The sequence below is a fragment of the Raphanus sativus genome, unplaced genomic scaffold (assembly GCF_000801105.2).
Source record: "Raphanus sativus cultivar WK10039 unplaced genomic scaffold, ASM80110v3 Scaffold0845, whole genome shotgun sequence".
NCBI classification, from domain to species: Eukaryota; Viridiplantae; Streptophyta; class Magnoliopsida; order Brassicales; family Brassicaceae; genus Raphanus; species Raphanus sativus.
This window is the reverse complement of record NW_026616159.1, coordinates 14182-29275: the sequence shown is the minus strand read 5'-3', so window position 1 is coordinate 29275 and position 15094 is coordinate 14182. Positions and strand designations below refer to the sequence as shown.

Genomic DNA, 15094 nt, shown 5'->3' with positions numbered 1-15094 from the left:
CTTTTTATATTATGTCTAACATATATGAAAGTTCAAACAACACAAATAATATTATATTATCTTACATAAAATACACAATCTTAAAATGTCACCAACATTGTTTGTACAAACAATACAAATAATATTAGATGTCTTTTTTCTTAAACTATTATTTAGATTTTATTTGATTTTGCAAGCATTTAAAAATTAAAAAATGAAACCATTGGTTCGTCATAAGAACCGTCAAAAATTCATATTACATTAAACCAAACAAATATAATAGTTTTAGGTTTATCACCGAAAATTGAAAAACCTCGATCATTTCAACTGAAAAAAAAAATAAATATGGATTTAGAATGTTATTTATATTTTAGTAGGTTAGAAAAAATAACGTAAAACCGAACGAATATCCAGATTAAACAGACATAATGTCTTTTTATCTTAAAAAGTAGGGTTGGGGAAAATATCTGAAACTAAAGAACCGACCGAAAATCAGGATCCTGAACTCGATCAGACCCGGGATAAATAACCAAATGGATCCTAAACTGATGTATCCGAAGAACCAGTACTCAATCCGATCGGAACCAAGAACCGAATGAGTATCTGAAGATATCCAAAATGTAAACAAATATTTAAAAATATTATTTATAATTATATGTATAATTATTTTAAAAATTAAAATTATGATTAAAATAAATATATTAATTATTTTTGTTTATTTTTGGATAAAATATGATAGTTTGGATAGAAATACTCAAAAAACCGTGTCTAATGAGTTTTAGTTATTTTTGGTTCCTTTGGATAGTTTGGATACGAAATATCCGAACTGAATTGTGTAATATGGTTACTTTGAGTACTATTATCCAAACCTGTTTCAGATACTTTAGTTATTCGATTATTTTCAGATTTTTTACATCAAAATCGAACCCACCCGAACCCGGAAGAACCCGACTCAGTTGTAATATCTGATCAGAACTTAATTTTCAAACTCGAAAAACCCGATATCCGAAAGAACTGACCGGGTATACCCGAATACCCATGCCTATTAAAAAGATAACAAAATCAATAATCTCATTCCGTGCAAGGCACGGGTTATTACCTAGTAGTTATTATTATTGACGTCTGCATACAGACAATTCGGTGTTAGTCACGCCAAAGTGTGAACTGTGAACAACTGAACACATAGTCTTGTCAGATAAAACACGTGGGAAAATATAAACACTTTCATTGTATTTATCTTAATTGTAGGTTAACTATCGGATTTTCCAGCCTCTCTAATTAGCCATGCGCAACAAACAGTCTGCATGGCCACGTTGTATGAGTTGGGGGGCATCTGACCCCAATAACTTTTCAAAATTTAGTGTAAAGCATTGAATATACTCTTAATACCCTATTGTTTTTAGCGATTATGCTCCAAATTCATTGAACAATTTTATCTATGTCCCCAATAAATTTTTCTTTTGTCTCGGCCCCTGGTTGTAGATAATAATATGATGTAATGAGAGACCAGAGAGTTTCGGATAAATCATGAAGTATTACGTATTAATATAATTCACTAGATCTTGACCCGCCCTTCAAAGGGCGGGTGTAAATTTTGTTTTATTTTTTTTTAGAAATTTAGTTTTTTATATTTTTGTTTTTTTAATAATTATATATGTGTTTGATATTAATTTAATTTAATGTAATTTTGGTAACTATATTAAATATTTTCTTAATAGTTACCTAACATAATTAATCAACAATATTGGTCCTGAAAAAATCGACTCGAAATCAACTCGAAAATCAAAGTCTCATATTCTATTAAACATGACCTATATACTTGAACGGTTTTAACGTGTTATATCCGAAAACCAATATTAAAGTCAACCCGCACCGAAGACCGAACCATTTTTTAAAAAAATGTGAAAATAAATTTTAATATATTTCGTTATATATACATATATATGTAAATGGGTTAATATGGTATTCACTAACTTTAAGTAAAACTACATTTAATAAATATTTATTTCTTAATCAAATAACCTATTTCGGGTAAACTAAATGAGTTTATAAGAAATATTATTTTTATATTTGTGTATAAATTCTGAACAGAATGTATTTTATAAAATAATAATAATTTAAAAGTTGATCTGATCGGCATACCCTCGTTTCTCCGTAATCATATATCCGTATGCACGTTTCTTTGTAACATTTTTCTGTATTTTTATTATATGTTAAAGAAATTTAATTTATATTATTTTGTATAATATTTTTTCTTATAAAATTATTATTAAGAGGCTTTTGTATTGACTTTTTAAAAAATTATTAGTAACATGTTTTGAAAATTATTAAATATTTGCTTTCAAATAGGGGATTATATTTAGTTGAAAATATTTAAGGTAACAAAGATACATTCACAGTTATGTTAAGTTTTAACCAGCATTTTCATATCCAATCTGAATCTGCAGTCGAACCGCTAAATTTGATGATCCAATATGTAATTTGATATGGGTTTACGAAATAATTATTATTTGTATACATAGTATAATATTTAATTATTTATTTGAATTCATTTATGTTTAATATTTCGTGACCATATTATAATAACTGATCATTTTTCAATTTACTTAAATCATATATGTTAATCTCTATTTTAAATTCAGATCGTTGTAAAAATAAGAAAACATAAAAACAAATAAGTGTTGTATCAAATGTTTGTTAGGTTAATCATAAAGCTAAATATATCAAACGAAAGAACTAAATATAATGGATAGAAGAATGGTTGTAATCTGGGAAAAATAAATACTATGGTCTCAATCAATGAGAGACCTATAATGTATTACAATAGTTTAATTTGTTAAACTACATGCATTAGAGTTTCATAGTTGGCAAGAATCACATTAGCTCAAATGATAATAGAGTTGTTTAAGGCTAGTGGACACCCAAGTTCGAAATCCACCAGTGAGATGCATTTTACGTCTGTTTTTTTTTTCAAATTTTTATGAGGGTCAAAACCGTATTTTACCTTTCGTCTCCTTCCTTTTAACCTAGTGTTTCTCTGAAACTCAAGTCGACGGCCTCCTGGTTTCTCATTGATTTCACTCATTTTCATCATATTTTACTCAATTCTATATTTTTTAAATAGATTCAACTAAAATAAATTGATTTTTAACATAGATTCAATCAAATTCGAGTTTATTAAAGTTTCCGACCGATTAAAATCACTTCGCCACGGTGGTTGTGGCCGTCGCACCTATACTCGCCGGCCAGGCAGCCGATTAAAACACTTGTAATTGCAGCTTCTCTATAGGTTTGAAAATTAAAACTGGGTTTCTATAACTTTTCTCATAGTTGCAGTAATATATTGTATTTGTAGCTTCGATGAAGGTTTGGAGATTAAAACTGGGTTTCTGCAATGACAATGTAAATCAACAATCCAATGGTTTCTCTAGGTAGAAAGCTAACTGCTTATATTATTGAAATATTGAAGGTAGTTAGAGTCGTGATATGTTTAGATGCAGTTAGAAAATGGATGTATGATTTATTCTTTAAATAGATAACATAACAAAATATTGTTGGACCCAACTAATATCAATTGGACATGTTGAAGAATTAATAGTATTGATTTTAAAGTTTCTGTTGATGCTAAACAGCTTGATTGATTGAAAGGAATCTTTGAATATATATCCGATGTCTCTAAAGGTTCGAATGGCAACATGTGGGAATAACTGTGAAACAATTTTGGTTAATAATAATAAAAACATATAAATATATTGATATATATATATAGAGAGCTTTTTGTTATTATTAATTGTGATAGGGTATAATCCCTTAACATTTGAAGCTATAAGTTATGAATGGTATTGCGCGGATAACTACGGTCTGAACCTAATAACAATAAAATCATATAGATATATGTCTATGTATTTAGAGATTTTTGTTATAGCAAGGTTCGAAGTGTTTTCATTCGGAACTTTAGATGTTTTAGATATCAGGTTACTAGTATTTAGAGAAAAATCCCCCCAAAAATACAAAGGAAGGCCAAAAAATGACATTCACCATTTTATATGATTTTTTTTTGTTTGTTCAAATTCACCATTTTATATGATTTTTTTATTGTAAAAGGAACTTTTCATTTATATTCGACTTTGCCACTGAATTATATTATCTATAAATGACTAATGTTATAGAACACAAAGCTATACTCAGGACTTTATATACATCATAACATCAATAACATCGCCACTGAACCGTTCTTTTCTTAATGGGAAAATAAAGGTTCAAGCACCGGCATTGAGGCTATATCTAGAAGGTCATATGATTGTTATGAATTATATTATGAAACGTCATGCATGTGTACTGATATGAAGATGTGCGTTCACCCATTTAACATATTACTAGATGATAACCCGCGCCATGCGCGGGGTGAGTTTTTTAAAATATGTTGTATTGAAATATTACAACTAGAATGCATCTTGTTATCAAGATTTTTTTTACATTTGATTTGGGGTGGATATTCGGATACCATTTGGTTCAGTTTAGTTTGGTTCGGTTCAGTTATATTTCGATTTTTTGTGAGTTCGATCCGGTTCGGATCTGCGGGTCCGGTTTGGATTTGGACTCAGATAACTCATTTTATTTTAAAAATAAAATAAAATTTGTATATACTTTAAATTTCTCAAAATATAAAAATAAAAAAATTATTTATAACATATAAATGTGTATAATGCAAGCTAAAATACTTAAACTTAACATAAATTTGGTTAGCTTCAATATTCAGATAAGAAATCAATAGATATTTGAAGTATTAGTATTTTGAATATCATTTAACTATTTTAATCATGTATTTTTAACTATTTGTAAATATTTTCAAGTATTTTGGACAACTTAATAACATTTTATATATTTTTAATATTCTTTTAGATATTAAATTCTAAAAAAATATATATATTTAAGTATATAAATCTGGTTTCGATATATTCGATATCCGAAATATTTCGTTTCGGATCATGTTCTGTTCTAAAAAATATCATCTTAATAACATCTTACAATTTTTGGTAATTTATAGACGTTTTAAAAAATTCAAAATATAACATATATGAAAAATCTATTTTTAAAATATGTTTAAGTGATTTTTTTTTATAATATTAATTAAAATAAAATGTTGAGGATACAAATTTTTTTATCAAATATTTTTGATTTGTAATCATTAATTATCATATATACGTTAATCATATTAGGTAATTTCGTAGCTTTTATTTAAGGAAATAAACTTACGTAGCTTTTATTTAAGGAAAGAATTTAAGACTATTAATTAATATGATAATTAGTTTAATAAAAAGTATAATATATATTTATATGGACCAACATATTTTTCTAAGGATTTCTGAGAATCATCCTAGTGATGACACGTGGCTACAAAACATGTTGTAATGTTCCTGGATTAATATATAGGAGATTATTGGGTTATAAAAGTATTAACTGAGCAATGGGCTTCCTTTCCGACCCAGCGTGATGGGTTTCCTCTTTGATCCAGAGTAGCGAGCTTCCGGATTGGCCCATTTTTTAAAAGCCGGTTCAATGAAAGCAGGGTAGGCCTTATTATTATTTTTGAACACTTCCATTAATAAAAGGAGGGACACAAAGGAAATAAAAAGGAGACTACCATAAGGAACAAGACCAATCTGAACAACAAAAAAGATGCCTTAACCAAGTGGGATAACCCCTTGCAATATAGGATTGGAAACGATCCTCTTTAATGACACTATTAGGAATGAGATAAGCTCCTCTAATCACATGACAATAGTGGAATTGAATTTCCAGTCTAAAAAATCATGAGTAAGATATGTAGTTGTCTGAGTGAAACCTAAGAGAAAGCCATGATAGGGATATGAAACTGCGGCCACCAAATCATGATCGTCACTCGTGAAGATGATGGAGTCGAAATGAAGATTCTTCATATAGTCCATTGTCCATAATCAACTTTCAAAACATATATCTAAACAGGTTTTTTTATACTTGGAAAAGATCGTCGACTATACTTTTTTGTACCAGTGCTATTCCCTAGAATCCGAGATGCATCACTTTCATTTTTGTTCTTGTTCCATGCATAACCTATATCATATTTTAGCCAAGTGATAGGAGGGGGTTTCTAACCGAATTTAATTCTTTTCTTCCTTTATAGATCAACTAGGGTCGGCCCGCCCTACGGGCGGGATATGAATTATAAAATAATTTTAATGTAAAATATTCATATATGAATTTATTATATTTTCGTTTGTTCTTGCGAGGTATGTATAATATTATGAAATATTGTTTTAAAAACAATGGTTTTTTATGTTTCATATTTTTACTTTTATTAGAGTTAGGCATGTATGCGAGTTTGATATAGTTTTTGAGTTATGTTTTAATTTGATATGTATTTGGTAGCTACATGAAATTTGAAATTAGGGAACTCTGAACACAAACAATAACTGTTTCATGTCTTGTTCTAGGCCAAAACAGTTGAATCAATTGTATTCATAAGCAACTAATGTTTTTAGCTGTGAAAAAGGTCATATGTTTAACGCTTCATTTTACTCTGAGTTTCTTTGTCTACTTGGCTTTTATGCTTCGGTTAAAACTATAATGAACTTTATAAAAGATTGACAACACCTTCGGTGTTCAGACTAAACAAAGATCAGTAAAACACCATAGAAACATATAATCTTGGTGATATTCACCGTTTGGTTAGAGAAATAAAAGAAGCAACCAATGGAGAATAATAATAAGTAAAACTCAATCAAGGGGAACTAAAGCGGGGCATAATTAAACACAATGGTTATTAGACATTAATTTATATTTGATTTTTTCTACTCACTCCGTTAGGAGTTGCCTGTGGCAGTTGAGTTCATGGCTTCTGCTGCATTTCAGCTGAGCCGTCTTCTTGTCCACGAAACAGCTGCACCTGCTACCTGCTAACCAAGAAACTCGATTTAAACCCAATACACAAAATATGGGATTCGGCTAAAGGTTTGGTTTATATAGCATACCAGGTTCATGTCAGGTTGCATTGTGGCTATATGAGGAATGCACATTGAAGCTGTTGTCATCACTCATTTCGTCTCTGTTTGATCAAACTCATTTTCTAGCCAAGGATCCAGAAAAGATTCTGCATAATTGTGTGTGTAAGGAAACAATGATCTCACCAGAAAAATTTTGATATTCTAAATAGAGTTTTAGATACATTACTACCCATGAAACGATGCTCTGTCGGCTTGATGTATGAACAACTCTACGACTGGCTCTGACCTCTAAAAGCAATACACCGTCACCGATCGCAAATACATCAACCTTCTCGACAACAATGTTGTGTATCAAGTATCTTGGTGGTCCACTTATGGTCTTCTACTCTTTTTTTCCACTAATCCAAGTATATTCAAACAAAGAAATTTTTGGATCAAATTACCATCAAACGCAAGTAGTTGAAAACATGAAAAGATGGGGTTTTACCTTTAACCATTGAAGTTTTCCTTTCTTTTTTTTTCAGCGCTTGAAAACATCATCTCCAATTCATGAGTATAAGCTTGCTGCTTGGTCATCACACATAAGAAACAGACACTAAACCCGCAAGGTTTGTTTCTACATTCAGCATTCTAACCATGTTTCCTAGAAGGTCCATGTGCAGGTGATTCTCTCTTATTTCATCATTCTCTTCTGCGTCCTCTCTACAGCCGATTAGTATTAATGGTGGCTTGCATAATAGTCGCCTGAAACTAATATTGATGGATCTCAGAGTCAATAAACGTAGAGCAAATTGCCGGAATTATTTGTACATAACTTGTTTGTTTAGTACAAATGATCTAATTTAAATTATGATGTATTTGCTTGTTGTGAGATAATTTTATATTATATGTCTTTGTTGGTCTATGTAGAGATATATTTTAATTTTTTTATTTTAGTACATAATATTTTAAATTTATATTGAATAAAATAATATTACATTCGTGTTCCCAATAATAAAAAAATATTTTTTACAAAAAACAATTTAATGAGAACTTGGTAAATATTTAATATAAGCAAGGATAATGTAATTTATAATCGATGGATTTAACACAAAACCATAGGTAATTTCTTTTGATATGTTTAGTCAATTTATCCTTCCTTTTGATTTAGTATATATGTGGCGTAAATAATTAAAATTAAAATATTTAAATACTAAACAAACATTTAGTGGGTGAGGGAATTTATACAGGAGTTTATGCGTTGAGCCATATGTCGTTGTTTCCTCTTGTTTATTGTAGCGTGGCTGCATATGACAAAGTTGTGTTTGATAGTATTTATTTTGTTAAAGTTGTTTGTTTTTGATACAGGAGTCTAAATCTGTGTTTGATAAAGTTGTTTGTTTTTTATAGTATTTATTTTTTTAAAGTACGATACCGAACAGAACGTGTGCCGGTACTGAAAAAAAGGTACGACACTGAAAAATTACTTTCTGAGAAACAGAACGTGTGCCGGTTTAGTAGAGGGAAAACGACTCGCAGTCTCTTAAATTAGCATAAACATTAGAGGCAAACTCTTTAGTGTGTGGGGGTCTCTTTCTGTGCTGCTGTGTATCATAATTTTTTTACAATTCACGTTTAATTAACAAAGCAGAAAAGAAAAAAGTATCAGATCTTCGGCGAAAATTGAGCTTTCCATAAGGTAACGCATCCCTTTAATCTGATATGAGTTCTGAAAATCTTCTTTTCAAACGAAAGATCTTCTTCAAATATGTTCATTTAGTGTGGTTATGGAAATTGAAATTTCTTGATGTTTAATCTCAGATTGTCCGAATTATTCAAATTTGAGTTGTGATCTTGATAGATCTCTGGTAAAGTAGAGTTTTGTTTACATTAAAAATGAGGATGTTCAAAAAACAATGTTGTGAACCAGTACTGTTAGTTTGATTGCATGCCTTCAGCTATAGATCATAGTTTGACTCTTACTTCAAATGTATAAACTGTTTTTTTTTTCTTGAAAAGGGCTTATGTATAAACTACTTTTGATAGTACTGTATTTGATTTTGTCTAACGCTTCATGTGGATAGTCAATAAATTCCGAGTTAGCTGGTTTAAGTGTCAGATGCAACTAATGCTTAACAATTGACAGGTTAGTGTTCTCTCTATAAATCCCCTAAACAACTCCTATGATGGATATAAATTTTGTATTACGGTTTATGAATCATGGTAGACAATAAAGTTATATTTTGATAGTTAAGTTGTGAGTTTGTTGCTGTAGACTATGAAACTGATCAAGAAATTGCATTGTTTCCTTCTGAATCTTGCATTGTTATATTTTCTTTGTTACTTAACTGATTGTAACATGAATCAATATGTTGGCTCATTCATACTCTGATATATTTATGTGCATATCTGAGAAAAAAATCAATGTATAAAAGCAATGTTATAGGATACATTTCGCTCACAATGAACAAAAGAAAGCACTTCCTTTACGCATACATAAATCCTTTTATACAAAGAATCATATACTTGAGGATACCTTCAACACCGATTTGAGATTCTAAAATAGTGGAACTCGTTTTCAGGTGTCAAGGACATAAGCTATTCTCGCTTGGGTCGAGGATCTTCTTCTTGTGTGGTCAGAAAGAGAACGGAGGATTGGTGAAGTGGATCGTGGAACAGAGGATTGGTCACATTTCTGCCTTCCAAATCTTCAGAAGCCGCAGCTCGGCGGTGGTGCTGCAGTCATCGTCTCTGAAGTCAGCAAGAAGGAGAGAGAAGTGATGAATTTCACGAAGACAAATTAAGCTATTTATAGCTCCAGATTTACCGACTGGAAGAAAATGAGAGATGCAATGAATGTGATATTGTGGAAGGAGTGGGGGAGATGGACATTAATGACAATGATTGAACTTATAAGGGATCCGTAACGGAGGAGAAGAGTCTCAAATAAAACGACGCGAAAGAAGTTCAACCAAGAGATCCCTCTGGAATGTTGTTCTCACACAACCTCCATTCAACGCTATTGTCGGTTTATGTAGATTGAAGAAGACGATTGTTCTTTCTAATCAAGCTGGGCTATTATCTTTCACAAAACTAAATAAAATAGAGAAAGCCCAAAATTTGTAAAGCAGAAAACCCATATTAAATCGAAACAACAACGTAACAATTAACTGATTTAGAAAAGATACACGTGTCGCACATAGAGAAGCTGAGTTTCTGATGTGGAATCCAACGTGTCTTCACAGGAGGGATACACCCTTCTTTATAGTAATAGATGACTTTTTCTTATTTTTCTATAGCCTTAACCAGGAACCAGTGGTTTGCTTCCTCATAAATCTTGTTCGCAATTTTGTACCTACTGATATATTTCCGTCAAAACAAAAGCTAATTCTGTTTTTCCAAATTTACCAAACAATTCAGGACCATTTCTCCTTATGAGTAAGGAAATGCAGGGTCGGTCTTAATAAGTCTTATATTCATGCAACTTGAAACAGTTATTAAATAAAATTACTTATATTTAATTAAATCAATTTGAAAACCAAATAATTATTAATCACAAATATTTTGGAGATTGTAGGTAAATGTTTATCTTCCTATAATGCATGCTATGTTCATAACCGGCTCTAAATGAAAGTATCATTCCATGCAGAAATGTTGTTTTTCTGTTTCTTGTACTAATCAGTTTAATTTTTGTTCAATTTCCATTTAAACTGTTTACGATCCTCATTTTTGGAGATGTCATAATTTTGACACACGTAGCATAATTGATAATAAGAAATTGAAACTCCTAAGCAATTTTTTTTATATAAAGATAATTATACATTCCAAAATAGTAATTAAAAGGACAACTTATCCCCCAAAAAAAAATCATCTCCTAACAAAATCTCTTCGGCTGTTGGCAAAAACAACACTGTGTTTCATAAGCCAGTATCTTTCAATCTCCTCCGGCGTCCGTCCCGGAATCCTTCCGGCTATCAACTCCCACCTATGAAACACGTACCATTGACTCTAATCGTCAAATACTACATCTTAGTAAATAGCCTTTAAAATACCATAAAGAATACCGTTTCTTATGTTAAACAATGTAATGATAAACAACTATCATGTACTTGTGTTCAGCTAAAAAAACAAATATCAAGTAAAATTAAGAACAAACTGGATCAGAGAGATCAGGCTGAACATAGTCATTGACAGCTCGGTTTGGCCCAATAATAAGCAATAAAATACATAAAAAATGACCGACTTATGAGATAAATCAAAAGCCAAAAACAATATTTAAATAAAGTAGCACCAAATTTTAGCCAAAACAAAATATTTAAATAAAATAAAATCAGTTTAGAATAAAGATGGAAACAGATGAACAAAAGTGAATAGCAGATCAAGATGGATCGAGAGAGAGAGAGAGAGAGTCTTTACCTGTCTCCAACGAGTTTATACATCCGGGAAATGAGATCTTCTTCTACCTCTGACATCTTCACAGCTTCCCATTCTATGCTACTCACTTCTGCTAACGATCAAAACTTAAACTCAATCCAAAGAAACACAAAGAGGTGATAGACAGATAGATAGATCACCTTCGGAACAAGAAGCTCTGGCCTTGCTCTGTCTCCGGCGTCGTTTATCCATATTCCCGTCTTCTCGGAATAAAGATCAACTAATCTGTCGTGGTCGACGCGAACAGAGAGAGAGACAGAGAGAAGAAATAAGGAGATGCTTAACAGCTTTATTTTGTTGTTTTTTTTTTTTGACTGAAAGCTTTATTTTGTTGTTCCAAGAAAGAAAGAGTGAGAGAGATGGAGGGGCTCAATAAAGAAAAGAAAATCAAACAGATTAATTTATAACTGCGCGTGTCTGATAATTCCTACAATAATTTTGTTTTTAATATTATCATAAACTCAATAATTAAATAGAAATAGTAACTTATTAACTCGATGTGGAGAAGACAACGAATCTGTAGGCTTGTAGTTGTAGTACACACTGTACTGTTGTGCTTCAACGGCCTGGTTCATCACGAAGAAGAACGACAGGTACAACCATAACTACTTAATTTAATAACACCTTCAAACCTTTTGACTTGCGGTTGTAAATTTTCATATAGTTTACAGACCGTTGGATGAAGGAAGGAGCTCCTCTTTGTTTGACCTTGGAAAGTACAATTATGCCCCTATTGTGTGCACCAAATTCAAATATTTTCTCTTATATAAATGCATTTAAAAAAACAGTCGTCAAATCTGTAAGAGATTTATTAAATTAAAAATATAACAATACAATAACAACGCTAGTGATTTTTTTGTTGCAAGAAAATCTCAGACATTCCATTTGAAAGTTGGATATAAGAGAGAAAGTTTGGTAGAGAAAACACCAAAATAAATAATAGTAGCATTACAATCAAACGAGAGAGGGAAAGGAGACTAGGGAGAAGTATAGTTAGTTCGCGATAACAAATCTCTATGTATATTCCTTTGGTCTGATAATAATGTCGTGAAAAGTAGGCACAGCACCAAATGGTTGTGCGTCTTGTGGTCCGATGTGGTCCGGTAACCTACTTATTTTTCTAATTAATTATCTTATATTGATTATAAATATGCTTTAACCGCACCTCGAGATCGGTCTAGTTATATATTTCAAGGGTTTATCTCTTTAATATTATGTCACATTTGGAAATAGACCAAATGGAGTGAGATGAAGAGCAAAGATTAAGAAGCACATTTGTATCTATATAAGGCATGATTAAGACAAGTATCCTACAGCAAATATTTATTACTGTGGTCGCTAAAGAAAATGGTATTTAATCAACCAAAAAGATGTTGCAAGAAAAGAATCAACCAAAAAGACTAATGAAATTGAACTGATTCTTTTGTTCGTAAAAGTTGCTGTCATTGCACATCGTTATTCGTTAGTTCTGATATTCATAGGGTTTGGGGCTGAGGCTAGTGATGTCTGAAAAGATAATATTCCGTACGGACATAAACCATATGCATTTTAAGCCATGGATCGATTCCGGTGAAGACATGCATAATCACATTCTAATATGCACCAGAAAACAACGCTTACTCTGATAAATAAATTGTGACAAAATCAAACAATATCAATTAATCTTTAGTCATAACATACATCCTCACTTCATAGAAACATTTATTATGTTTATCAACACTAGTGGCAATCCTTGTAACGTTAAGACAGTACTTCTTATTCACACAAGCACCTGTTATCCAACATCTGAAAGTATTATGAATGTTACCAACACTATATAATACAAATAATCATGCGGTTGTTCTACTCATTCTCCAATCAGTTTCTAGACTGCAAGTCCATGATTCTTTCTTTCATTTGCGCGAGTTCCGACAAAGAGGGCACGAACCATGAAGCTTGAGCCACACGTCAATACATTCCACGTGAAAGCAATGGTCACACTCCGGCATGAGCCGTATGGTTTCTTTGCTCGCATATTCCGATAAACAAATCGGACATATAATACCATTAGTTCCTGGAAGCCTTCTACTTTCTCCCAGCTCAACTTTCTTGTATGTTTCTATTGTAGACTGGTCAAGACCCCTCGCCGCCGCCACAAGCTCTATTGGTTGCTGTCGTACCGTTGCTGCTGCAATAGCTGAATGCCTTTGTCTTGGGGAATTGTAGACGCGGATAGCAATACAAGTTCCAAAGAGAGAGACTGCCCCGATTATGGAAAAGCTTATAATCACGGCTAGCACTCCACTACTCAGTTGACCTGCCAAATAATGTTCTACGAGTTAGTTTAAAGTGGTTGATTAGGCTTTCCGTTTAAGTGTTTTTTTGGGAATACGAGGTACAGTTTTGGATAGGAACTGAATTAAATAAGAGTATATTTACATATACGTTTTTATATGATATCCATGTCAGTTAATTTTTGATCATCAGAATATCAGTATAAACATATATATAAATTGAATATCTGTAAAAACAAATTCCACTGCCATTGTCAATAAGGTTTTAGTCGGAATACGACATTTTGACTTTAGCGTGTTGAATGATAAAATGAGAACACTTCGGTAGTTGAGGTGAAAATCTTGGATTGAATAATACATATATTTAAAATACAATTAAATAATGATCAATAGCCAATTCCCATTGTTAATTTTTAAGTGCTACTATGATTTTCCTACTTTCTTAATATGTAAACCTATCTAAGCCTAAAGATGTACATGGCGTTGAACCTTTCACCAAAACAAGTAGCCTCTTCTACATACTTTCCATTTATAGGGTTCCCTTGGATCACAAGAAAAGAAGAAAATAAGGGGAAACAATTGAGTTTACCGGGCTTTTTAGCACCAAGGCATTTGACTTCGAGGGAGGACTTTTTCTTGAACCCACATCTCAAGTATTCCATTTCACAACTTCTGCAATTTGGTGAGAGCCATTCAAGCATGATGCTTGAAAATTCCATGTCTCCGAAACTATATGGGACATGTAATCTCTTCACGATCTGACAAGAAGGAAACATAAGCTCTACAGAAACATAACTAGAAGTGGCGTAGAAGGATGCGGTAGAATTGTTTAGGCAACGAATGGACCGATATGGAGAGGGCAAAACTACATCATTAGGACAAGAAAAGAACGTGTACAAGATACTGAAGCTAGGAGAGAAAGGAGATCCTGACATGTTGAAGGTTAAAAGCCGTTTAGCCAAACAGTTTTCGGGGTCACTGATATAAATCTGCTGCTTGTAATAGTCGATATCACGGACGAGAAATGTTCCGGACATAGGAAGTTCTAGGACTGTCTTGTTGAGATCGGTGCAATGGAGATTGAATTCTGGATGGTCACAAAAAGGGAAACGTATGGGGGCTTCTAAGGGTCCACATCTATATGGTCTAAAGAAAGAAGATGAACATTTTTTAGGGTTTGAGGCGTGTTGGAGAGGGAAGAGGAAGATAAGGAAGACACCTAAAGGGAATAGATATTTTGAGGATATCATAATGTTGTTCGCGCGGTACCAAGGGAGAAGTCATTACTAGTTTATATTAACCACAAATCTATAAACGAGTTTAACCAGTCTCATGAGAGGAAAAAGTCAGAAAAGTCAAAGGAAGTATATATGTTCTCTCAAGAGATTTTTTTTTTTTGGTAAACGTTCCTTCAAGTAGAATGAATTCTTTTTGATTAAACAAATA

General features: G+C 32.0%; 2 protein-coding genes and 1 long non-coding RNA gene across 4 annotated transcripts; 1 reads left to right on the top strand and 2 right to left on the bottom strand.

Annotated features, from left to right (window-relative positions):
* Nucleotides 1–8526: 8526 nt before the first annotated feature.
* LOC130503174 (uncharacterized) lies at nt 8527–10034 on the top strand. The gene is made up of 2 exons (XR_008940679.1): nt 8527–8640; nt 9524–10034. It is a non-coding gene; the product is annotated as an uncharacterized LOC130503174 (long non-coding RNA).
* Nucleotides 10035–10725: 691 nt separating this feature from the next.
* Nucleotides 10726–11805, bottom strand: LOC108837995 (transcription factor CPC). 2 transcript variants are annotated; one of them, XM_056997842.1, is made up of 3 exons: nt 11516–11805; nt 11358–11448; nt 10726–10926 (listed from the first exon to the last, which is right to left on the bottom strand). In XM_056997842.1, the coding sequence occupies exons 1-3, from the start codon at nt 11565–11567 to the stop codon at nt 10809–10811; spliced, it is 261 nt and encodes an 86-aa protein (XP_056853822.1). In that variant the 5' UTR covers nt 11568–11805; the 3' UTR covers nt 10726–10808. The 2 variants fall into 2 exon arrangements, with proteins under 2 accessions (XP_056853822.1, XP_018466481.1); XM_018610979.2 differs by having other exon boundaries at nt 11358–11445; nt 11516–11777.
* Nucleotides 11806–13267: 1462 nt separating this feature from the next.
* On the bottom strand, nt 13268–14898 carry LOC108853405 (putative RING-H2 finger protein ATL21B). The gene is made up of 2 exons (XM_018626819.1): nt 14238–14898; nt 13268–13671 (listed from the first exon to the last, which is right to left on the bottom strand). Exons 1-2 carry the CDS (start codon nt 14896–14898, stop codon nt 13268–13270), a joined length of 1065 nt encoding a protein of 354 aa, XP_018482321.1.
* Between the last annotated feature and the right edge of the window lie 196 nt (nt 14899–15094).